This window comes from Aplidium turbinatum, chromosome 12, assembly GCF_918807975.1.
Source record: "Aplidium turbinatum chromosome 12, kaAplTurb1.1, whole genome shotgun sequence".
Classification (NCBI taxonomy): domain Eukaryota; kingdom Metazoa; phylum Chordata; class Ascidiacea; order Aplousobranchia; family Polyclinidae; genus Aplidium; species Aplidium turbinatum.
Window position 1 is genome coordinate 10,990,359 of NC_137483.1, and position 24,903 is coordinate 11,015,261.

The 24,903-nt window shown below is 36.0% G+C and overlaps 1 protein-coding gene across 4 annotated transcripts in view; it reads right to left on the reverse strand.

The window, feature by feature from the left end:
* Positions 1 to 20,166: 20,166 nt before the first annotated feature.
* The window catches only part of LOC145780775 (uncharacterized), a 42,987-nt gene continuing 38,250 nt past the window's right edge, over positions 20,167 to 24,903 (reverse strand). For all 4 annotated transcript variants that reach the window (XM_082592407.1, XM_082592406.1, XM_082592408.1 and 1 more), the window contains 3 exons: positions 24,775 to 24,897; positions 24,219 to 24,407; positions 20,167 to 21,176 (listed from right to left, as the gene is read on the reverse strand). In XM_082592407.1, coding sequence (XP_082448533.1) covers positions 21,099 to 21,176; positions 24,219 to 24,407; positions 24,775 to 24,897 — 390 coding nt within the window. In that variant the 3' untranslated portion in view covers positions 20,167 to 21,098. The remainder of the gene's footprint in view (positions 21,177 to 24,218; positions 24,408 to 24,774; positions 24,898 to 24,903) is intronic.

Consider the following 24,903-nt stretch of genomic DNA (forward strand, 5'->3'; position numbering starts at 1 on the left):
ATTTGCAACGAAACTTATTTTTTAAACTTAGCCTTTACAAGAATAAAATGCATGTTTTGAACATCGTACTAATTTCTAATGCACAATAACTGTTTGTTAGTGTGCTTTTGTTGGAACCATGAAAAAAACTTTTAAAATACATTGACAGTCGGACTTCAACTCATAAATAGATCTATGTAGCACTTGAAAAACTATTCACGTGAAAGAATCGATACAAAGTTTAATCTAATTAATCGGTTATGTGGCCGAGTGGTGAGAGCGTCTACTTGACATTCGAAAGAACTTCGGTTCGACACCGCTGTAGAGCACGCGGCTCTGTCGCAGCAAGACACCCAACGACACGCCAATACAATAGGAGCAGCTGACTCTATGACAACATGTCTATTGTTTTAAATCAGGGATTGCAGTGTGCTGCATGTTGGCGCAATGGGCGCGAGATAAAGCATGATTATTATTGTGAAACTTAGCAGTGTTTGTCTTCGCTGTGCAAAGTTCCTAGTCTTAACTTCTGTAGCGATGAACAAACTGTTAGATATTGTGAATTTAAACGAGAGTCTACCAGAGCATTGAAGGTTAGCACCGCCTGACCGTGTAACTATACACATGTGTTTTTGCAGAAGTATAACTGGTTATAAAAGCACGATGCAAACAAAAGTGGTGGTTGGTGTTGAATGGGGAACTGTTTATTTGTTTAGACATTATTAAATAGTTTTTACGTGTGCCGTGGTGCTTTCCATGATTGCTTTTCACTCCGCTGAGTCAGTGAGTGGTTTTATTACCAGGCCAAGCCCTGGTTAGGTAACGATACAAAATTGCTATTCAAAGAAAGGATAGCTTATTCATATACAGTAGTGTTTCAAAGGAGTGTATTTGAAAATGAATAATGCAATCGTGCTATACTATTTTACTTTATTGTACAACATGTATGCTAGTACAGGCCTACTGCGTATTGTCACATTGGATACAAGACAAGAGCAAATATCCATTCGAGCTTCAAATGATTCAAACAAACAATAAACATTCACAAAATCATATGGTTAGACTGAATATAGTATGACCTATCTATGCAGATTATCTCGTCTTTATTTCAACCTCCAACGTGTGTGCTGGTTGATTTTTTTTAAGCAAGTATGTATTTAACCAAACTTTTCAAATAGCGTTTGTCTCACAGTCAACATGAAACCACTCATTTCTGTTATATTATTTATATTACTTTTTCGGATCATTTTAAGGGCTATAACAATCGTCCAAGTTTCGTAAGGTCCAATAGGAAATTTTAGTTGCTTTTAGTGCGATGTCCTTCATATTTTTGTTATGCTTTGCAAAATGCAATTCAATGCCTTTAAACGTTGTTTTTTTTTATTGAATGGAGTACGCTGAAATGTGAGACTAGAATTATGGTAGCAATGGTCGTGTTGCGAATGCTTCTAAGAAAGCAACTTCATCCAAGCATTGTAAAAGGAACTGGAATTGAAACTTTCATTTGTTCATAGCTAGTTGTTTTTTCGTTTTTGTGGGTCACGGTTTTTGGAAGTTTGCACTCAAATGGCCGAAACAATTTAATTGTTTTGATGGGTCAGCATTCTTATATGACGTCAAAATGAAATAAACTTGGTGATTTTAAACAGATAACAGATAAATACGTAATTCGATGTTTTGGTGCGTTAGATATGCGGGAAGCACTGAAAAACGTCAACACGCCCCCCAGTGATGAAACGAAAGCCACATGACGTAATTGTTCAGAGAAAAAAAGGGAAAAAGAAAACTAAATTGGACACCCCTTTGCCGCCATCTTAAATGAACTAAGCGTTCTTCTATAACTATGCAAAATATTTTACATTGAAAACAAAGCAATCTGATTGACCACTATTTGAACTTAGATGTATTTCCATTACTTTTGGTGGAGAAAGGAACGGTAGAAATTTAACGTTACATAATTTAAATAAACAAATTGTTTTATCTACTGTGCCTCAATTGACATTTCTAGAATGTTTTTATTTAGAATGAAGGATATGGCTGATTATTATTATAAGCTGTTTATTTTTATGTTAATTGCATGTTTTAAAACGTTACTCATAAGTAAAATAAAGGTTCCTGGAGGATATTTTCGTTTGAGTTGGCATGGAAGCTGCTTGACTTTAAACAGATCGGCTTTTCTTAGTCGTTTCCAAATGACACACAAAAGAATCATCCCAATTTTGGTCACAATTGTCTAAATTACCCTTTGAAACAATTGCTATAATGACACTCTTGTCTGCAGCTTTGACCTTGGTAAGAGTATTTCCTATTCCACATCATTTGTATTGTTTTTATTAAGTGCTGCTTTCCGCTGAACAGCTGGTAATGACAAAATAAAAAGTTTGATGACGAATCAATGTGACTGGAGTCAACAACCAATAGCTCAATTTGATAGAAAAGTTTGCGATAAATTTATCTTGATAATCTCAGTGAATGAGATACGATGGCACAAATTGTCAATAACACATCATTTTGCAGTGACCCTTCAAGACCTTCTGGTTTTCCCATAAGCCTATTAAGTGAAACAACTGTGATCACAGCCACGAACAAAACGATGAACAAATTGGCTGCTTTGACCCTAAATTTCCCAGATCTGCTCAAAGGTTTCGATCTCTTTTCACCACATCGTTTTTATGAGATTTATCGGTTATTGAACGTGCTACTGCTAGCTACGCTCTGTCAACTTACCCAATGGAGAAATGACGTTGTGAATAATAGCATCTGTTGTGACGTTTTTGCTAACGTAAACGATGAACAACGTGCGTAGCCTTCTTCTTAAACAAGAAATTTCTCAAGCAAGTTTGTCAGGGCTTTTCTTTTTCTCCCAGCGAGTTTATACATCGGTATGGCTGATGCTGATTTCACAATTAAATTAAAATGAAATAAAGACGAAACACGAACTAAAGTAAATCGATTTCGATACTTAAGAGTAAGTTTACCATAATCGCTTTTGACAGATGAACTATCAGATTTGCGTGGGTGAACTTATCTGGGCGTTTTTGACATGTTCCTACTTGGTAATTAATCGATAGTTTCCACTTTTTGAAACTATTAGCACTATAAAATCGAAAGCAAGGTACTGGTAATGAAAATGTAAAAGGAGAAAAAAAATGAACGCTCTTGTTTGCCTTCAGTGAAAAGTGTTACCTTTTCATTGAAGCCTACTTCGTGGACGTCGCTGAAATAGTATTATAACGACGTCTACGTTTATACTCAGTCTGACCATGACATTATTTTGCACTCTTTCTCGAAACGTCGAACATAGCCATAACTGAAAGTAAACTTTTCCTTGTAATTTTAAGTAATATTGGGCATTTCCAGTCAGCAAATCAGTTCGTTTTTTATCAAAAACCAAAAAAAGACTGATTTGTTGGCTGGGTTGGATTGAGAATGCGATAATTATGTAAGTCTGTGTTTGCTTCTGTTTAAGTCGAACTCCTACTTGAAAAACTCGATCTTTTTATTAAACCACAGTAAAAGAAATTAATAAACTCGAAAAAATGCAACAGGGATTTATCGGAAAAGTTATGTAAAAAATAAATGAATGAAAATTGATATATCTATTGCAGCAGAAGTACTGCCAGTAGGCTAATAGTGAAAATGTCAATGACTCAAATATTATGTTAGGAAAGTGTTTTTTTTCATGGTTAATTTTTTTCTATTTTAAAACTTCACTTTTCCTCTACAGAAAGACGAAATCGATGGCAAACTCACCTAACTCAAATTTACAGAAAATGAACATGAAAACTTGGCGAATAAAAAATAAAAACGATCGAGTTTACATCTAGGCCTGTTCACAAAAATCTTTAAACGAACAAGTTAATTCTAAACTAAACGATGTGAAGACGAACATTTTTTTGTCAAAATAAAAGGAAGTAGCCTGTTTATGTGTTAATCACTCCTTAGCCTGAACAGTTGCCAAATTATTTCGTTTCGAATCCACAACGAAGCAAAATTGCTTTTTGTTCCACATGAGACAAAACCAAGGAAGAGAATTTTGCGTTAAAACAAACAGTATCGAAGTTTTGAAATACTTTAGAAATATCTTCGTTTTAAACAACCTTACTTCTAACTGCAGTCTTTGTGCAAGTGCAGTGAAATTCCATTAAAATTGTAGAGCGTGTGTGTCAGCATACTGTATGTGTCAGTTCAAAAATGCGACAAAATTTGAGATGAAAGGATGAAGCTGACGTTCCTTCAAGTGTTTGTTTCGGCCAAACAACAGTTTTCACAATTTTCGCATGATTACGTTGCAAATGATGGGATGGTGCAGCGGATAAGGCGTTGGCTTTCCAATTTTATGTCAATCTGGTCTCAACACCCAACTTGAGCTGATTGTTGGCAAACACCGCTCATCTCTACCTAGGGTCAGTGTGTGACAAATTTGGTGGGCGGTTGCTGAAGGCAAAGCGGCCAAGAGAATAAAACTGGCCACCTTACACTCGTTTGTGCGAAGGCTTAGTAAGAGAATCTTATCTTGTTCACCGACTCAGTAGTAGCTTAGTGTGGATTTTCTACATTACAAATTTACCTACTGTATAAGGAACCAACGGTAAAAGTCCGTCTGTTTCCATTTATTGCCACTCTTGTAAAGGGGTCTGCTACTATTCGATGAGTCCGATTCGGTGAGTTTCTAACCCCTAACCCTAAAACGGCAATGATGATTAGGCTACGGTACCCGATAATTTAAAAAAAAAATTGAAAAAATCACCGAATAGGGATCGGACTCACCGAATCAGACTCACCGAAACGGGCCATTCTGCTTGTAAAGAGTGTTATTTATCTTTGGTTAAATTGACATTTCCATTGCAATTACGGTTTACCTTTGTGATGACTTATGACGTGAACGACGGTTATTCGCTACAAGGTTAATTTAAACGTTTACGAATAAGTCTGAGTTGTGATATTGGCCATTTTCTTTAACTAGTTTTACTAGAGTACGTGGTCTAATGCTAATATTTGCAGCATGTGCTGGTATGTGATTTAGCTTGAACATATCGCAATAGGTCAGGCATATCTGACTATAACTATAGGCAGGGTTGCCATACCGTCCTTATTTCTAAGATTTGTCCTTATTTTGAGGGGTCAGGTCTTAGAAAACTTGAATGTCCTTATTTCTAAGAAATGTCCTTTTTTTCGACTTGCGTCCTTATTTCATCTTATTTTCAACAATTATGTATACAGAACTTCGATCGTTTTCCTCTGGTATCCGGTGTTGCATGATATTCTAAAGATAGTCTAATTAGTTTCCTCTAGTCATCAGATTCTTCAACGCCTTTGAAGTTAGAGTGCGAGTGCGTCTTCTTGACCTGCGATCAGGGTTGGAAAAAATCATGATTTTTTTAAAAAAATCAAAAAAATCGGATTTTTTTGATTTAAATCGGATTTTTTTGATTTAAATCAGATTTTTTTGATTTTTTTTTATATAAAAAAGCGTCGAGTCTACTTGGGGGAAGAGATCATTTTAGTAAGATAGCAGAATTATTTTTAACCCCTTGATTGATTGAAAGGCTTTGCTTTGCAAGTGTTTAATCATTTTTATTATCACATTGTAGGCTAGCCTGTCTAGTGTCTATTGCACGGTACTACGACAGTTTATCGAACGACAGTTTATCGAACGACAGTTTATCGAAACGACAGTTAATCGAACAACAGTTTATCGAACGACAATTTACCGAACGACAGTTAATCAAAAACCTAACACCTAAGCACTAACCAGTAACCCCTAATCCCTAACCATTATCCCCTAGCCCCTAACCCCTGAGTATTCCATTGCATATGTGCTTCGTCGTTCGATAAACTGTCGTTTCGATAAACAGTCGTTTGATGAACTGTCGTTTCGATAAACAGTCGTTTCGATGAACTGTCGTTTCGATGAATTGTCGTTCGATGAACTGTCTTTCGATAAACTGTCGTTCTATGAACTGTCGTTCGATAAATTGTCTTTTGATAAATTGTCGCGTCACGCTATTGCACATATTTTTAAGTAGGTGTGATATGTTGCTTTATACTAAATCATAATGTGCATATCGAGCTTGAGGTACGTCTCAGACTGTCATCTCACTACACTAAAATCTTTCCTTACGTTTGAGCACACATTACTTTGCTTTTTTGCTCAACTGATGCATAGCCTACAACCAGACTTTTGCAAAGAAAGTTTAACTGTGTAATATAATTATGTTACTGACGTAGGATACCATACCAAAACAATAAAAGTTCAGATGACACAAAATTGCAGTTTATTTTGCATTGAGAAGTAGCAACTACTTGACTCTACCAACACACACGCCGATAGACAACACTTGATGCTGTACTCGAGCGAATGATCGATCTACGGGAACCACTCAAAGCGCATATTCTTTCGCTGAAACCTTCATCAAGAATATTGGAGGATTTCTTTAAATCAGAAAAGTCACTGATTATCGTATCATTCTTCCACATCTTCAATAAACCACTGTTACTCCTACAAAGTCAACTATATTGTTTCCAGAACTGGTAGAGATAATTAAATCTTGCAAGACCAAAATATTGCAACGCCAGTGTTCAGGGTGTTTCGGAGAAACAACAGACGAACTACTAAGAACAGTCGGTGAAGAGCATGCTAAAGTTCTCAAAGCGAGCTTCCAGGAGTTCTACACCATTACCTTTGAATATATCAACAAGTGGTATCGATTTGAAAAGCATCCAACGCACATCAACTGGACCTTGCTGAAAGATCAAGCAATCGAGTACGAGGAAGTCAAGGGGTTGGCGAAGCAATTAAGTTGATCCACTAATAGCAATGAAAGATGAGCTGTTCGATGAGGTCTCGGCTGTTAACGCTCTGTTCAAGAAGATTCCAGATGATGTGTTCAGTAAGGATGAAACTGTGGCCAAGTGGATGAAGATCTTTACCGGATACAACTCTTTTCCGCTGCTCTACATGCTGGTTAGCTTCATTTTTTCTCTTCCGGTCAGCAATGCGTTTGTGGAAAGAATGTTCTCTCTTGTTTCGGCGCAGTGGACCAGGGAAAGGAACAGGCTTAGTGCAATGACAGTTAAATCCCAGCTACAAGTAAAGATAAACCTATACCTGAGCTGCCGTGAGATCCATAAAGCAATTTCTAATAACAAGAGTTGCCAGAGCAGATTGTTTCTGGCAAAAAGTATGGAATGTGATATGACACAGTTCGTATAAATACAAAGTATGTCCAAAAACGTTTTTTAAATGCTAATCTAATTTTTCGGTTGTCCTTATTTTTGGGTTCATGTCGATGGCAACCCTGACTATAGGATTGAAATTTGTCTGGACTTGAAATCACGTTAAACATCCGTAGGGTCACTGATATCGGTGTACTTTCTGTGCTAAAAATCAGCTGAAGCAATTGAATAGCAAACCATTGAGCCTTCAAAAAAAGGCGATACGAAGAGTTTGGAAGCTCCAAAGTGAGAAAGCAATGGTCGTTATGAAGTGTGACTATTATGCTCTTTTACAGTATTTGTGCAGTACTGATGCATGGGCCGACCAGCGTTTGCATTAGATTTTTCAATCCTTTGTTATTATAGCAGTTTTTGTATGTCGTATTTCTTACTTTTGAAAAAGTGTGATGAGCTGTTTAAAGTTATGAAACACCTGAAAATACTTGTGAAAAGTTGGAATGACTCGTAGACGTTTGTTTATTGTGTTAAACGATTACAGAAACACCTCTATCAGGCTTCTCAACTGGTATCTACTTTCTTCCATGGTAATACAGTACGGTAAAGTGTTTATGTTCATTAGATTTTACATCAGTTGTTAAGCTATGAAAAAGCGCAAAGTTCACTTCAAGCTTCCGATTCGGAACTGAAAGTTTCAATTACAGACGTAGTTATTGTCTGAGCCTAAAGTTGTTCTTTAAAAAGGAGTCATCGTTGCATAACAACAGTTAATTGGGAATAAATTACGCTAAAAATTTCCAAAGAATGCTTTGGGTGCAAATACTGTGGATCGGTAATGATTTTGTTCTCACATTTGACCGTCACACTTGCTTTTTTTACTAACGTGCTTTATTCAAAAATAGAAGTTAATTGTACAAAAGTTTTTGTTTAACAGCTTTAAAAAAAATTATTCTGGTTTGTCAAAATCCTTCTCACATGAATCCCCATGTATTGAAAATGTCATCAACGTAAGGTGTTACATAAAAAAAGACGTTTTTTTTTCAATTTTGTAAGATTACGTTGTACTGTCAACAAGCTGGATTATATGCCCACATAAAAATGTCTTTGAGTTACGTATACGGTTTTACAGTCGTTGACTCAAAAAAGATTTTTTTCCAGTAGTTGATATAGCAGGTAAGACACCGACTCCGCCATTTTCAGATCTTTTCAAAACTTTTATGACAGTCCTTTTGAAATCAATTTTATGTGTCGTTGATGCTTACACAAATGAGCTTGTGTATTTCTCCTTTCCTATAAAGTTTTTTTTTTGACAACATATAAGACAAATTTATTGTTGCACAATAACCCACATTTTAATATTCCTGGTCTAGTCCTGAGTGGGATTTATACATGGATTTAATAAACAGTTTTCTGATTTCATAAATGTTTGGGGTGCTGTGGACTACTTGACACAAAAGGGCGCTATGGCGCATCAGTTTGACAACCGGAAATTATCTGAATGTTGATTGCCATCGAACGATCTACTTATGTGTTTCAGCTACCTTATTTATTATTATTAATTTTTTAAGAAATTTACAACTTCAATGCAAAAATGTTTGCAAAAATAGAAAGTTTGAAAGCTTTTAACGTGTAGTTAAACTTCTTGATGAAGCTGAACTTTATTTTATTTATTGATAGCAATTTGATATGTACTGTGGGCCTATCGCATTACCGAATGAATGGTCTTTAAATAATATATTAAACTATATAATAAACAGTATCTTCTGATTCTTCCTAAAATTGAAGACTAACTTGATTGTGGGTGGTACTAAATGTTACAAAAGTAATTTTTTTGGAATTGTCTACTGTGGAGTTCCGTTCTCCTGATGATCCTATCGATCAAAATTCTTTTACAATATTAAAACTATAAAGTTTATCAATTTAACAGATAAAACAGGGTGTTTAATAAAAACTTTACTCCTCTATTTAAATGCAGTTATTAAGTGCGTTATGTAAGTTAAAACACCATTAAAATGCCATTAACATGTTAGCAACAGGCTAATCTTTGTCATGAAGTAAACCGACGTACTTTGCAGTTCGCACCCGAAAATTTTGCACGTCAACCTGATGCAGCAAATTCAAGTAAAAAGGCATCGAACTACTTTGTGGATACCGCAAAAAGCAGCAGGGTGCGATGGCAACATGTTTCTGCGTTTTTCTTTTTATATATGTTTATTGTTTACCTTTATCAAGAACCTTCCGATGATCCTAATCACTGTGAAACAGCCTGCTAAGGTTTTCAGTGAATAGTAATTATATCTACCGATCATAAAACAAAAGTGATCTTTTCCTCTTTCATACTTGTGGCATTATTACCGGTCATCATTTGACCGGCTGAGGCAAATTATCGCTTTGCTTCTCAATAGGCGAATAACCCACTTATTCCCATTTGGCAATGTCAAGGCCTACTTTTTCGACAGATTATGAAAGAAAAATGCACCCTACTGAGTTTTAAAAAAATTCGATACTCTTCACAAATGCTAAAAATATTGTTACCGGTCTACAGTAGTTCATATGCTTATGGTTTGGCTATTGTTGTACGTATGAAGCAAATTAATTTTAGCCGTACGAGCTTTGAAACGTTGAGCTATCTACGTGATGCGTTCAAAAAACTCATAAATGTCAAGATTATGCACAAGAACATGGCCCACCGTGCTCGAAATTGAATTTTGAAAGTTAGTAAATCTGCTTAATTAAATATGTAGTATAAATATACTGACATTCAAAACGAAAACTTCATTAAGCCATTTATCATTGACGTTAGTTCATGAATTTTGATAACCGCTTTTACACGACATAACGAAAAATGAAACTCTGTGTTTATTCAAACGTGTACGATTTCTTGATATAATGTAACCTGCATTTAAGTCATTTAAAAAAAATTTAAATTTATCAAACGCTAACACTTTTTAGTATATTTATATTTTGGTAATTTGGTTGAAGGTTGAACATCTGTAGTTAAAATCAGAGACACATCTATATGTTTAGAATCTATTAATTTATTATAATATTTCGTCTGGAACGTCAAAGTAAAATGTTTGTTTTTTTGAATTTCAGTAACAGCAGTCCTTCGGATTTTGGTTTCTTATCCTGCTACTGTACAACATTTCTTCTAATGAGTTTGAATCTAAATGTCCTTTATTTGCAGTTTTGAGAAATCAAGAAGCCGAAAATGTACGCTAAGCTCGTATACGAAGTGAAGTAATTTGAATAAGTCGTAAACTGCTGCAACTGACGTTGCCTTTGCCAGTAACATAATTTGACATCAGCATGTTACAGATTTTAAATAATACAATGGTTTAATCTATTGATTGCAGTAAATGTAAATCTTTTGTAAAAGGACAGTGCCAATTTTAATTTTTTGTCCAGCAAACGAAATCCTAATCTTTCAAACCTTTCACTTACATTAGCAGGCGTCTAAAACTCTAAATCAATGCAAAAAATGGCGGATTCTGCCATCTTAGTGAAAAGATTGAATTATTGTGAAGAATGTTTACAAAATATACTTGACATGACAAGCTTGTCTGAAAGTGTTGTTTGCTATGTTGCGCCTAAAAAGTGTTAGAAGATACTGAGAAACTTTAACAAAAACCAACTGAAACTTTGCGTTTTTATAATGAAAAAAGAAGGAATTATTTTCTTGTTTGTTGAAATCATCAAAATTGCTTCCGATCACACTTCCATTAACCTAGGCAGAAAATCAGGCCTGGTTTACCGCGATTTTCTGGTAGGAAAATTGCTGTACACTTGTAACTAGTTAATCCTGCAAACTTTGGTAGCACGGTTTTCTAATTAACGCAACTTGCTATTTTTACTCTACCCTTGGAATGGGTAGCTTTAAACGGCTAAAATAGATTTGGTTTGTTTTGGGCCTTGCCCAAAAATATTTAGCTAATTACTACTAGGCTATAATTAAGACTTGATTGAGACTTTAACATGAACGTTTTACGTAACGTGAGTGAAAAAGAAAAGAATAAATCTATAAAGGTCATATTTTTCATTTTATCTGTATTAAAAATACATGTTGATTAAGACGTTGTTTGGCTGCAGAATGTGCAAAAAAAGGGACATTAAGAGATAATTTTAGTAATTGTAATATTCCTTGTACTTATTATGAAAACTTTAACTCAGCATGGTTTAACACATATGGCTTTGTTTTGCTTGACGGAATGGGGGCTTCAATCATTCAGTTGTAGGCTCCAGGTTCCGTAGTCCAAATTTTCCATTGGTAGCCTATTTTATATTTTTTTATAGAAATCATTTATCATTTTATAGAAAAACTTCTACGTGACATTGCGGAAAGTCACGTTGTTTCTTGACTAATTTTTTTTTCTAATTTTCTGATTGAAGAAAAACGTAACTTATGTCAAAACTTTGTATATTTCCACTTTTATTGGCTAGTTTAAGGCCAAAAGATAAATCAACGATAAACATAAAATCTTCTTAAAAACCCGGTGGGGTTAACTTGACCAGTTAATAGACCACCAGAGATGAAGCATGGTAAAGTAGCTGGTGATTTCTGAGTTGCACGCATCATCTCAGCAGCTAGTTCACCACAGATGATACACTTATCATATCGCTGCATCAGGTTAGCGTGAGTTGAAGCGTTCGAATTTTGTGGTATAAACTTTCATGGTTTCGGTGTTGCTTCGAGATTTCAATTGTGTAAATATCGTTATTGCTTGTGTTTGCAAACAAACGCTTCTGCACGTAGTCTATTGTCAGAAACAATACTGTTATGATTGACTGATTGCCCCGAGCGTACAATGGAACGCAAGTACAACATCATGAATTTGTTAAATTATCGAAACCACTTCATTTATCTTTGTTTGATTTCATGCATTGCCTTGGTTTACAAACTTTTGTAAAAAAAAAAAGAAAAAAAAGCTCTCATCCATACAAAGGTATTGAGGCTGTTTGGTTGAATGACACTGGGGGAAATATTTTGCATGCAGTCCGAAGCATATCAGGTACAGTAGAATTAAATAAATATTTATGCGCACTCATGCGATAGTTATGCTTGAGCTGATCAACATATTTGTCACTTTAGCACCTGCTGATGGAGATAATAGTAATCATTTAGTAATGACTGACAACAATAATTAAATCAGTGACAGGCGGATTTGATTGGCAGTTTTGAAGAGTTTCAGTTGTGGTAAAAATTCGTGGAACTTGTCGCTTTGATGGAACATAAGTGTGTTTTTGCCTGAAACATGATTCTTCTGCCAAGGTTTCTCAAAAGTTCAAAATGCTTTTTGGTCTGTTTTTCATTGTTTTATGGAGACATCCAACGGTAGTTCAGTTTTTATGAGCTCAGCTCACCCAGGGAATTATGATTTTCGCCGAAGCATTTTACAAAGAAATGAACCTGAATAACAAACCGTAACAAATTGCTTATCAAAACGTTATAGCCTACCATGCTACGTGTTTATATCATTGGTTCAAAAAGGTAACGCACCCTTGAACACAACAACAAAAAATATTATTGTAACTTACAAACCGCCAAAACTCATAAGCCGAAACGAAGTGAATAATTTTCTACTACAAGAGATGGAGGCAGGGCTTCTTGCGATTGCAGATTACTTCCATAAAATAGATATTTGTGAAGTAAATCAAATTATTCGCGTGCAAAGTTGAGTGTGATTGTTCGTTACTTTTACAGTTGTATTTTCTTTTTGACGTGCGCCACTAAAGTTGTTTTGTTGAATTTTAATCTCTGCTGCTTTCCTACATTCTGCAACTCATGCCAGCTCATCAGTTTTGACTCAATTATGATTTTATCACATGCAGCGAAAGAAAAAGGTTTTTATATTCATAGATTTCACAACAAAATGGACGAATAGCGATGACGTAAGTTAGAATAAATAATTCGATACTTCGTGACGGTTACGCCTATCTAAAGTTTTCTAATGCATTAACTGCAGTCCAAACTTCGTTAAAGGTATTATGATGAACTCTGCCACATAAGCAATTGGTCTCTTTCATAACCGAAACGTGTCATGGTCGATTGTGGAGGCTATTACTTCGATAAACTAAGTTTATATATTGACAAGTAGAGTATTTTTATAAGCGAAAAACGCAGGTAATTTTACATTTTTAATTTTTTAAAAAGTTTTTGTTAAGTTTTTCTGATACCGGCAGTCCAGCACTCTATAAGTTATTGACATCCGAAAATTCCACTATAATTTTTACGCGTATCGCAATTTTTCTTGTAGTCTATTTTTAAACTATCATTTACTGTGGCATTCTCCTTCCAAAAGTAGGTAGCGCATTCATAACAAGCAACATTTGCGATGAAAAGGTTAATTTCCAGTGCTATTTTTATAGGTGTAATTCGTGTATGTGTATGTTTTGTTTAACACGTTTAACAGGTTTTAATAATCCAAAGTGAGTAATATTTCTTTGGTTTAGCAACTTTTTAACGAGGCACAATTACCGGTACAGACAAGTTATCGCAAGCATGTGTAGACATAGATCAATTGCCAATGAACACATAAAGTTCACAGCATCTGTGGACTGACCAACACAATGCCGAAGATCGATATGCAAGCATACAGCTAATTATTAGCAATCACAAAGCCCACAATTAAATAAACTTGCTTGAACACACAGCTTTATAGTTTGTGAAAAAAAGTTTCAACTTATCTTAAATGGTAAGGCTGGATTAAGAAATTTTGGTAAGACCCCAAAGCATTATATAATGTAGCTTTGCAGATATTATTTTGGTGTTTTGAAGTACACAAGAATATGGAGCACAGCGTCATCTGTTTAGCGTCTCAACACTTGCTTTTGGTACTAATTTTGGTCGTACCGAAAACTTCAAAAATGGTGTCAATTGTGTTGTTTCTTGCGTGAAACGGTGAGGATAAGCTGAGGTAGTTAAAAAGTGAAACAAAGCGTTGCGGCCGTGGCATATAATAAACTGACTGTCTTGTTTTGGTATCAACTACCAAGCACGTTATACCGTCCGCGTTTTGTCGCTTCTACTTTTTTCTAGACCTCTTCTATGTTTGGTAATTTGGTATATGTTGTTTTTCGTTGTGATAGTCAAAAATAAAAACAAACTGATCTGAAACTGAACTGATAATACCAAATAACAAAAATACCGTCGCTATAAACCTCAGATATTGTGGAGCGACAATTAGTAAATCACAGTCGTATCATTTGGATGTTTGCACCAAGGATTCCAGATTTGCTAACGAAAGATAGAAGTACCTCGTGGGGTTCGTTTAGGTTTCTGGGTGTGCGCTTAAATAGAAAAGAAAAGCTTTTGATTCTGTATAAGGTGATACAACGGATTGACTTAATCCAATCTAATTCTAAAAATCCAAATCTTTCAACTTCCCAACCCGTAACCTTGCAAAAGGTTATGTTGGACCAAGTTGTACTTAGTCCAACGAGTTGGACCAAAAGTACTTGGCTCCGAAGTTGTTGAAGATCGACGCCAACTCCGGAAGCCCCAAAAATTATTTTGAGTCCGCATCACCATGACCCTAAATGTTGCCTCAAGTAAAAGCATCAAGATGTCAAGTTAGCTCGGTTTTGACTTACAAAATAAAAACTTTCAAGTTATGTTAAAAGGATTATGAAAGAAATCGTGAAAGTTGACTACATTTTCTCACAAATGTGTGGTATTTGTAATCACTCTTATACAAACAACTAAAACGATAATTCAATAAACCATTTGAGCTGATACAGAATGTCGTGAAGCTTTCATATATCTTTCGATGAACTTCGGTCGTTCCAAAATTTAGTATTGCATTATGCAATGATTGTAATCTTTTATCATTCTTCTGATTCACCTGAGGACAGAGGTGACGCGCCAGAAGTATCGAATTGGCCAAGTGCCGATATACCAGCTTTGGATTTTTTCTTGCGCAGACGAAGACTTCATGACAAGAGAAAACAAACAACTCGCGTGCTAAGTAAAGTGATAAAAATTTCTGCTCTCTTTGACTTCAAACTTGCAAAGGGGGAAATTTAAACGAATAATTGTAAAAGCAAGATTGAACTTCGACACTACAAGATGTCCTCTTGATGACCTTCGATACAGTGCAAGGTTCTAAAGCATTCATTTGTAAATTACTTTTAGTTTTATTTCTTTTAGACCATTTTTTAGGCCTAGTGAATACGCAAATAGCCCACCATATTTATTTCCTTAACAACGTTTTCGTCGTTTCCTAAGGTTTTATGTGCAAAAAGACAGTAAAGTGCGATGCCCTTAGTTGTTAGGTGTGACTTCTTCGTGTTTGAGTTCAGTTTTTTAACTATACTCGACAGACCGTATGTAGGGTTGATGCTTCAACAGTAGGCTTAACTCGAGATTGCAATCTGCAGATTTTTACTCGAAACATTCATGAAATTGCCGGGATCACTTAAAAAGCTTGATTGATTGATTGATTGTGGAAATCTTGGTCCTCGGATTGAGAAAGCTTCTTGGCAAGCATTGCAGTCCTAGCAGTGTGGCATACTTGACAGGGTGAAGTTTCTGTGTTGTTGTTTGTGATTTATTCCATCCACTAGTTTCCGCTGAATGGAGAACTGTCCTTGAAGTGCGTTGCGCACACCTTGAGAGTACAGTAAAACCCGGACCACTTAATCTAACCGTTTCTTCGTTCATAAAGTCGGGAGCTTAACTGAAGTATCGTGGCAGATGAAAACCCTCGCATGCCAATCAGACAAAGAATGCTTATTTATTGTAACACTGACTGGAGGTATTCAAATGGAAACATTTTCTTTCGCTTTGATGTGGAATTCTTTGTTTTTCTCGAAGTGTAAGCAATTTTGTTTGTAAAGATAGAAACAATACAAACAGTCTGCTATGGCTAAGTTTGACTGACAGGTAATAGACAGTAGCCACTTAAACTTGTTAATTCCCAGTAAGATCCCAATTGCAGCAACGACACCGCCAACCAATCAGAACATGTTTAAGTGGTTAGCATCACAATTGTAACCCTTCTAGCACTCAGCCACCTTCGTCTCCGTCTCGGTGACGGCATCATGCGTCGTCTCCGAAACGATGGTTGGCTGTCAGTTGTTTCCACAGTCCACACGTTATGTTCTTCCACTACTCTTTTTGCTTCTCCGATGCTTAATAAGTCAGCCCTTTGTTTTACATCATCTCCCCAAGTTCCTCTCCTTCCCCTGTATCTATTTCCTTCTACTATACCTTTAATAACCAATTGATTTAAACTTGACAAGGCCATCAGCTTTGTCCAATAGCAAGCCAAGACGATTGGAGCTGGTAACATGCTGCAGCCTCCCTTCGCCTTCGGCTTTCAACAGCCTTCACAGTCGTTGAACTTGATTGACTTTATCTGCCTGTTCCGCCGTTGGGGACTTGGGTACTTTAGGCTACGTTTTGTCTGGCCTCTACTTTTCGACCAACCTGGCATGGGTGACCCTTCTGGGAGCAGTTAGCTCCCACCAGTACAGTTCTAGAGGTCATTGAGACACGGAAACTCTCTCACCACGTTAAGGTAGTAGTCCGATGAGAGAGATGTGTTATAATATAACAAACTAAGAAGAGTGTAGCCTACTCTTTGTTATAACAGTACACTCTTCTTACTTTTTCTCATATTCAATCAACAGCTTCATGCCATGGAAGCTTTGTGGTCGAAAGTTGTTCAGACCGAAATGTGTGTCATGAAGGCATAAAACAGTTCGCAAGTTTCATCTTCCAAGTTTCAAAGAGTGCTTACTTACTTACAAGTCTTCAGAGTCTGACAGAAATGAGCCTTCTCCCCCGAGCTAAAATCGGCCGCAAATAAGCAAGCTGTTGACATTGGTGTCAGGCTCAATGACAGATCAAACTTTTTTGTTACTTGCAAACAAACTTTCTGGACCATAAATAATCCTTAAAATGTTGTTGCTTTATACAAGAGGACCTTATCTTCAGTGTCGGGTACAAAGTTTTCCGTACCAAAAGTATTGTGACAACTTCCATGGCTAAACACATTTTTTTTATAAAATCGTTGAGACTACGTATTTTTTAGTAATTTAATTATCATAGCCACAAAGGGAACAAAGCATAAACCACCAACTAATTTTCAGCAAAGAAGCGGTCAGACCTTTGTTTCACTGAGTGACTGTGTCTAAAAGTGAGCAAACAGCTTGTCATAAATAACCAATCAAAAACGTCAAGCACAAAAAAGTACTTTTCTCGGATAATTTTCATACATGGCTGAATGCGCCCAGTTTAGATACTTATTATTTGTGCCAAAAAAAAGTTAGAAAGTCCACTTTCACAAAGAGGTCATCAAAATCACCGTTCGGGCAGGTAATCTACGCGGTTTCATATGACGCAAATCTCGCCAAGCCTTCCAAACATCCGTTTCCTTATGTTTTCCTCACGTGCATCCTTATTCACACAAAAGTATTGTTTTCACGTTATGTCTTTTTCTCCTCTGATTTTCATCATTAGTCGAGTCCTTTTGTTTCGATATTGTTGTTTGTTGTTGAAGCTACGAAACTGATCAAAAAATTGAAAATGTAAGCTATATTAAACCAACACACTTTAACACGAGATACGCGTGAATCAAACAAAGCCTATGGCTTTATTGTGACAAATGATTTGTTTCTCAACACACATTGCCAAAACAAAAAAAAATCTGCTGTAACTTTTGTTTTACGCGAAAAGAATGGCCTAAAATGCATCAGGAGCAACTTTAAGACAATGATGCTATTGCGGAAAGGTTTTAGCCTAGTTGCAATAATTAAGATTCAGGCTTTCAAATAATAAATCATGGTAGGCTGTTGTACTGTGACTGACGTCTTAAAAGACTTAAACGAAAGAACTTTATTAGCAAAGATAAAGGAACGTTTTTGGTCTGTTGCGTTTGCAAAACGCAGGCTTTGATTTGGATATGCTATTTGATGGTACATAGTTGAGTCTTTCAGATTAGATTTTTCTTTTGTCTTCGCATTGCTTGCTCATTCTACTTTGTTTTTGACGATGACAAATGCTTTATGACATTTTAATTAACGTCGGAGATAATTTTGTGAACTTGTTACAGTATTTAATCATGGAGTAATTACTTTTATATTCAACAAAACCCGTTTGTTTATTTTTTTGAGTGTGTCATCTGCACACAAGAAAGTGTGTTCTTGAGATATCATGAAAATATTACTGTATGACAATTTTTGTTCTATCCGTGGGATAGTTCGTTTGTGTTGGCCATGCTCTTGCTTTTGACTGACAGGTAATTTGCTTTAGATTGGGTTTACATGAATATGCTGCTTGATTGAGAATTCATTTTTGTTGCATAACCCTAGCTGGAAGTTGTATTTGTTGCTTTGACAATAAGCCACGGTAATCTGTAGGCTTAACGGATTTGGACACAGTCAAATTCGCAGAATTAATACTTTGCTTTACATCAATGAATTACCGTTTTGTATTTAAAGCCCACACCTAATTCGTTAAAAAAAGAACGTGTTCAACGCAGCTTACAAATGAATAATTGCGCTGGTTATAAAAATGTATAGGCCTGTTTTTAACTTTGTTCGTGAGGTATGGCTGTGTTATAAGTTGTGCAAACGAGTCATCGACGTTCTGCGTTCTATTGAACTACGCGCTTCTGTTTACGTGAAAAGCGTCAACCACATCCGTCACGCAACAATATTATTTAACGTAACTGATTCAACGTAACCTAGGAGTTAGTGAACTTGTTATTGCGCACCCCCAGGTACTTCCATCGTAAGCTAATAGCGCAGGAGAAACAGCGTGATCTATTTTAAGAGTGAACTTTGCAAGTTTAATAGAGACAATAAAGCAACGGTGGAACAAGGTTTTCTTTGGGCAGTTGTTATTATCAACAAATGCATTATTATTGCTCTATTATTAGCTGCAGTTTATATTATAAGTGTGATAGTTTGAAAATGAAAATAAATTAGGCTGTATTGTGAACTATATAGTTTGTTTGTACAGTTGAAGTCGGTATAGTCGCGTACCATAGACTACTCGATTAGAATTTGGTTTATTTTTCTGTGATTTCTTTTGTGATGTCCCAATGCATAGCTGGTTAAAACTGCTTCTTGAAAATGTGTAACTTCAAACTTACCAAGATGATTAAATACCACTTGAGCCAAAAACACTAATCACCCGGAGTTTTGACGATCAGTATTGCACGATTGCAGATAGTTGTACTATTTTAGTTAGAGTGACTTAACTAGTACGAGTGTAGAGTTGAGGGTAAAACTATATATTTAGAGTTTATTGAAAACAAATTTTCTTTACCAGTCGATTATAATTTTGTGCAGGAGGCCGAGTGCAATGTTAACCATATCTTCTCATTCCCCGAGGCTCAGTAACTGAATAGGCTATAAGACCACTTTCACCTTTTTAAAAATTTGTAAGCAGTTTTTATCATGATGTAGAGAGCTCAAATACACTGCTTTTATTGCTATGTATTTTGCCTTTCGAAATGCTGCAATATGAATTTTTTTGTGTTTCGCTGTATCATGTCTTACATTTGCGTTACATTTTATGTCGTCCATCTAGTCTTGTCAACATACGAACAGCAGCAACTTGGGTTTAGTTTTAGCACTCGGGCGTCTCCGAGTGGCTTAATTCTTTAAGTGAAGCATCGCATTTCTTGGAGAGCTTGCAACAGACATGTAGCTGTTCATACACGACTTAACTTTTGCTGTCTTTTTTGTACATCGACGTGCTGGTATACCACATGCTGTACCTGGTACATTATTTTCTTTTCCTGACAAGAAATTATATTCCTGCTGGTGCAAAGCTAAACGATCACTAGATGTGAGCGTGAAGGTTTGCATTCGTTTCAAGCGTATCGTTAATTACACACGACTAACTTCTTCAGGCGACTAGATCAGGCTATAATCCTGTAGCACATAGCAGCACACTGAACAATGTTTCTTTCGGGTAAAAATGCCTGTGACAGTTTAGCTTGACGCCAGAGGAATGTCAAAATGCCTTTGAAAATACTTTTAGGTTGGCATTTACGAAAGAAGTTGGAAAGCATACTTTATTATTTGTGAAAAGAAACAAGCAGTTTGTTTAAAATGCTGAGCTAGTTTATCTAATACAAACTCTTACACCATTCTATTCACTGGTGACTCTTGCTTTAAGTGGACGGAGTTATCGTTCCCATTAAGTAAATAATGCTAACGATGTAACAAAGTGGAAATAATGTAAGATGTTATAAAATTGTGATTTGATATGCAAAATAGTCACATACGTCAAGAGGTGAGGTGCTAAAGGCATTATCAAAAGAAAAACAAAAAATAGATTTTCTATTTTTATAAAATACTCTGGTTTGTATACAATGTACATCGTTGGAGAATAATACAAAAAGCAATTTGTGTACAAATTACTGTATATAGATTTCTTAAAGAGTTTACAACGTCCATTTCATTGCTTTTGACCAAATTTACAAAAGTACAAATTTTGAAACGATTACAAAAAGTAACAAAATAGACTATATAGGTATACTATATACAAACAACTAAATTACGTTTTGAGTAGAGCGGACCAAACAGTGTATTGACTTTAGAAAATGTTCATCTTTTACATTTATACAACAAAATACGACGTTAAATCTATACAAAATAACTTGACATGCCAGCGGGAAAGCGATAATCACAAATGAAGCACAGAAAATATCTACAAGAAATGAATTAGACTAGAATTACATCACAATGATACTTGACACAGAAAGCTATTTCACTCGAATGCTTTCAAAATAATACAGAACCGAAGGCAAGGAGAAACACAGAAGACTTATTTTTGGTTACTAGTAGATTAATCTTTGCCGTGAAAGCTTTGGTTAAGGTTAAAAAAAATACCGCAAGATGCAAACATAATTTCAAATGCTCAAGGACACAAGACAGACCTTCAGATATACTGAAGTTACTTGGCTAGTGACGTTATACTGAGATTGTTACTGTTTTGAGCGATGTGACGTGTAAGGTTGACGCCTGCGAATTTCTTGGGTTAATTGATCTTTCAGCGTTGCAACCTGCAAAGACAGAATGTCACTAGAAAAACATTCACCAGTTGATATGAGTAAACATGTAATCACCTGCTCGCTCAAAAAACTGCAGTCTACTGTTGTAATCACAAATGAACGATAAGTGCAAAACCGATTTTCATGAGGTGTCGTCAAATCAAAATGAGTCTGATGCAAACCTACTCAATCAACTAAGTATGTTTTATGTTGATGTCACAGACATAACGTTTAAAACACTGTTTGAAGATAAAGACACACGGTTTTAGAAGTTTGTAATGGCTTTGTAGCTTTGAGCAAAGTTATCGCAATTGATAAGATTTATATGTTTACCACAGTCAATTGAAAACAATTAACTGGGTGTTTACAATGCACACCGTGAAGCAAAAGTTCCGCGAATAAAATATGCTAAGCAACCACGAAAGCCATCTTCAAAGAAAAGTTATGCAACGTAGTGAGTGTGAATATCTACACTAAAAATATGATAACAAAGAGAATGTTTTATTTTGCCTTCTTTTGCTGTATGAAGGATGGGAGTTTGTCAGCTTTAGTTATTTGCACAAGACACATCCTACTAATATTCTGATGTAGAGCAGGGGTTCCCAAACTGGGGTACATGTACCCCTAGGGGTACATTTCGACTTTTCAAGGGGTACATTAGATTAGGTATAAGAATATTCTTTCCATAACTTCTAATCTGCCTTAAAATATTGCAAAGTTGCATATCTTAGGAATCCTTTCACCGCGAACGCTCAGACACTGCAGGCTGGGACAGGGATGCAAGAGGAACTGATTGAACTCGAACATGATGGCTTTGCACGCGATGTGTACTCTGAGAGAAATTTAAGGGATTTTTGGTTTACGATGTGCAAGTCGTACAAAAATATTGCGGAACCTGCTATTCAGGCATTGTTGTTGTTTCCATCAACATGGTTGTGTGAGTCAACATTTTCAGTGCTGCTTGGAATCAAATAAAAAAAAAACAGATCACAGCTCAAAACACCTGAACATGATCTTTGTTGTGCTGCTGCTAATGTTTCACTTCGTATTAATGAGCTTGTTGCTAAAAAGCAGGCTCATCCATCACATTAGCTAGGATTGCTGGACGTATTCAGCCGATATATTGTTTGTTTGATTGTAGTGTTTGTTCAACCTTGGATTACATTGTTATGAATAACTTTGTGTGCTTTGATTGGTACAAAATATCATGTATGTAGTCTTCTAATGCAGCTTCACTGTTGCAATATCTAAACTTTCTAAAGCCAAAAATATAAGAAAATTTTGGGGGTACACGAGCGAATCCATAAATTGATCAAAGGGTACCGATGAACAGAAAGTTTGGGAACCCCTGGATCAGGGATATCTAGAACAACGGGATTGCTGACTCTGTTTTGAAGTGGACAATAAGAGGGTTACTGCTTCATTACTACACAAACTAAAATGTGGATTTCTCAACATACAACCCATTTCTTGTTTTTAAAATGATGCTTGAAGATGAAATAATTTAAAAAAAGCAAAAAAAATTTTGAAAATGTGGCCGTTTTTCCCCAAACCGCCACCAAGTGGTGAAAAATACACAAATTTTAAACACAAATATTTTTAATACCACTTACTGGATTTGAATCAAATTTTAAAAGAATTATAAGTATAAGTATAAGAATTTATAAGTATCAAGACTGAAGCTCTATGGAAGGAAATCAAGATATTTTGAGAAAATAAAAAGTTATTCGAATTGTTGCATTTTTTCAAAAATTTTTGATCCTCGGACATAAAACAAATGGGTGCCTACAGCATCATGGACAAAATTTCCCAAATTCTTTGACCAGAGGCTTTGCATGTTTACTCTGTCTAATAGTGTTAAAAATTTGAAAGCGATTGGCAAATAAATGAAAGAGATATTTGGGATTAAAGTTTGGTACTTGGTCAAAAATCACATTTTACGAAAAACAACAATAAACATTTTCAACACCTTAAAGCCTCCTTTATCATAAGTAGACCCTTTTTTGCCTCTGCTTGGGTTTGTAATTTTTTCTTAAGTGCTTTTAATGTTTTTCTCCTGGCCTTGGATGTGTCAAAGCTTCTTTTTCTTGATTTGTCAAGTCAAAACTTGTCGAGTATTTGGCAGGTTTCTGAATATGCAGGGATTTTGCTACTGTCTTGTTTTCCTAATTTTTTTTTGCCGAAGTAGAAGGTTGGCAAAAAGGGCTTTGATCTTCTGTTGTTGGATGGCTTTCTGGTGTTACAAGAAAGGTTACACTTGTGTTACAGTAACAGTTCATCAAGTCTACCACCATTGTTAGACTTACAACCAACCTTATCCAACTTTCTTTGTTTAGCAATACCACGAAATTGAATTTTCTTACTTCTTTTCATGTTTTTTTTATTTCCTATCTTTGATGACTAAAACTTGCTCAAAAGTGATGCAATAATCAATTAAATATGAAAACTAAAGCTGCGTTCACTACTCAATAGTCTTGGATGACTAACAGCAAAAATTTGCTTTAAAATGATGATCTTAAGTTATAGACAATGCCAGCCATTAGTTGTTGCTATGGGCGTTGCTAGGGAAGATGCCTAGGAGGGCCCACTTTCAAGACCTTATTTTAGCTTCACAACAGGGATATCTAGAAAAGGCGACTTCTCAACAGCGTAATTGACACGCGCTTTCGCCTTTTTCATTTTCGGGCGTTAACAGCGCTGACCCTTCTCGTGTCCATCGCTCTATCGAAATTTGCAAAGTCAGCAATCCCGTTGTTCTAGATATCCCTGCCCTGGATTAGCACAAGTTGTTCTGAAAGCCAAGTGTTTCGAATTTTCAACTTATTGCGTAAAGATTTGAGCAAAACCTCTGAGTAATTGTTTGATCGGAAACATCATTTTTTATCAATCAGGCACAATTGATCATATAAAGCTAACCATCTGATCAGCAAAAATTAAAATGGTGTTGCATTTTGACTTCTTTTTTGAAAATGTTTCTATTTTAATACTTGAAAGAAATAGAATCAGTAGATCAATTGATGACTTTTGCAACTTTAACAATATTTTCGGTCTCACCTGTTCTTCCAATCCTTTCACCCTCTGCCTGTGTGCTCTCTCTCTCGCCTCCAATGTACGTTCAGATTGTACTTGAGCGGTTCGAAGACGTTCAATTTCGAGCTCAGACTCTTGTCTGTGCCTGCTGGTCACGTCGATCATTCTTTGCGCATTGCTTTGTTCACTTTCAGCAAGCTGTGTTTGGAGAGCCTGCAGCAAAACACGAGCATTGCAACAACGTTTAAGGTGATATTTTAAATGAGGCAGCATAGGTGAAAGTAGTTCCATACTCAGTTGCTGAGCTTCGGTTACACAATCGGCCTTGGTTGCTGAAAATTCGGTAATGCCACCTTCGTAACAGTCTGGATAATGTTTTTATAACTGCTTTCAGCAGGCGTTAGTTCAGTTCCATGTGAGGCCATACCAAAAACTTTACAATAGTACAGTTGCATTCTTTCTTGCGTAATGCCAAGTTATTCTGGGTTGGAGCAATAGTTTAGTTACATTATAAATATGAATAAAATCGAAGAGCGTCTGATTTAAACCACCTTCTTCTTATTTTTAATCTCGGTTGTACCTGTATAGTCTTTTTGCAATCGTCGAGTTCAGATTCGGTATCTCTGAGTGACCTGTCAAGTTGACCTCTGTTTTCGTTTAGTCTGATAGCGTCTTCCTCTGTTTTCAAGCGCTCACGTTCAACCTGCAA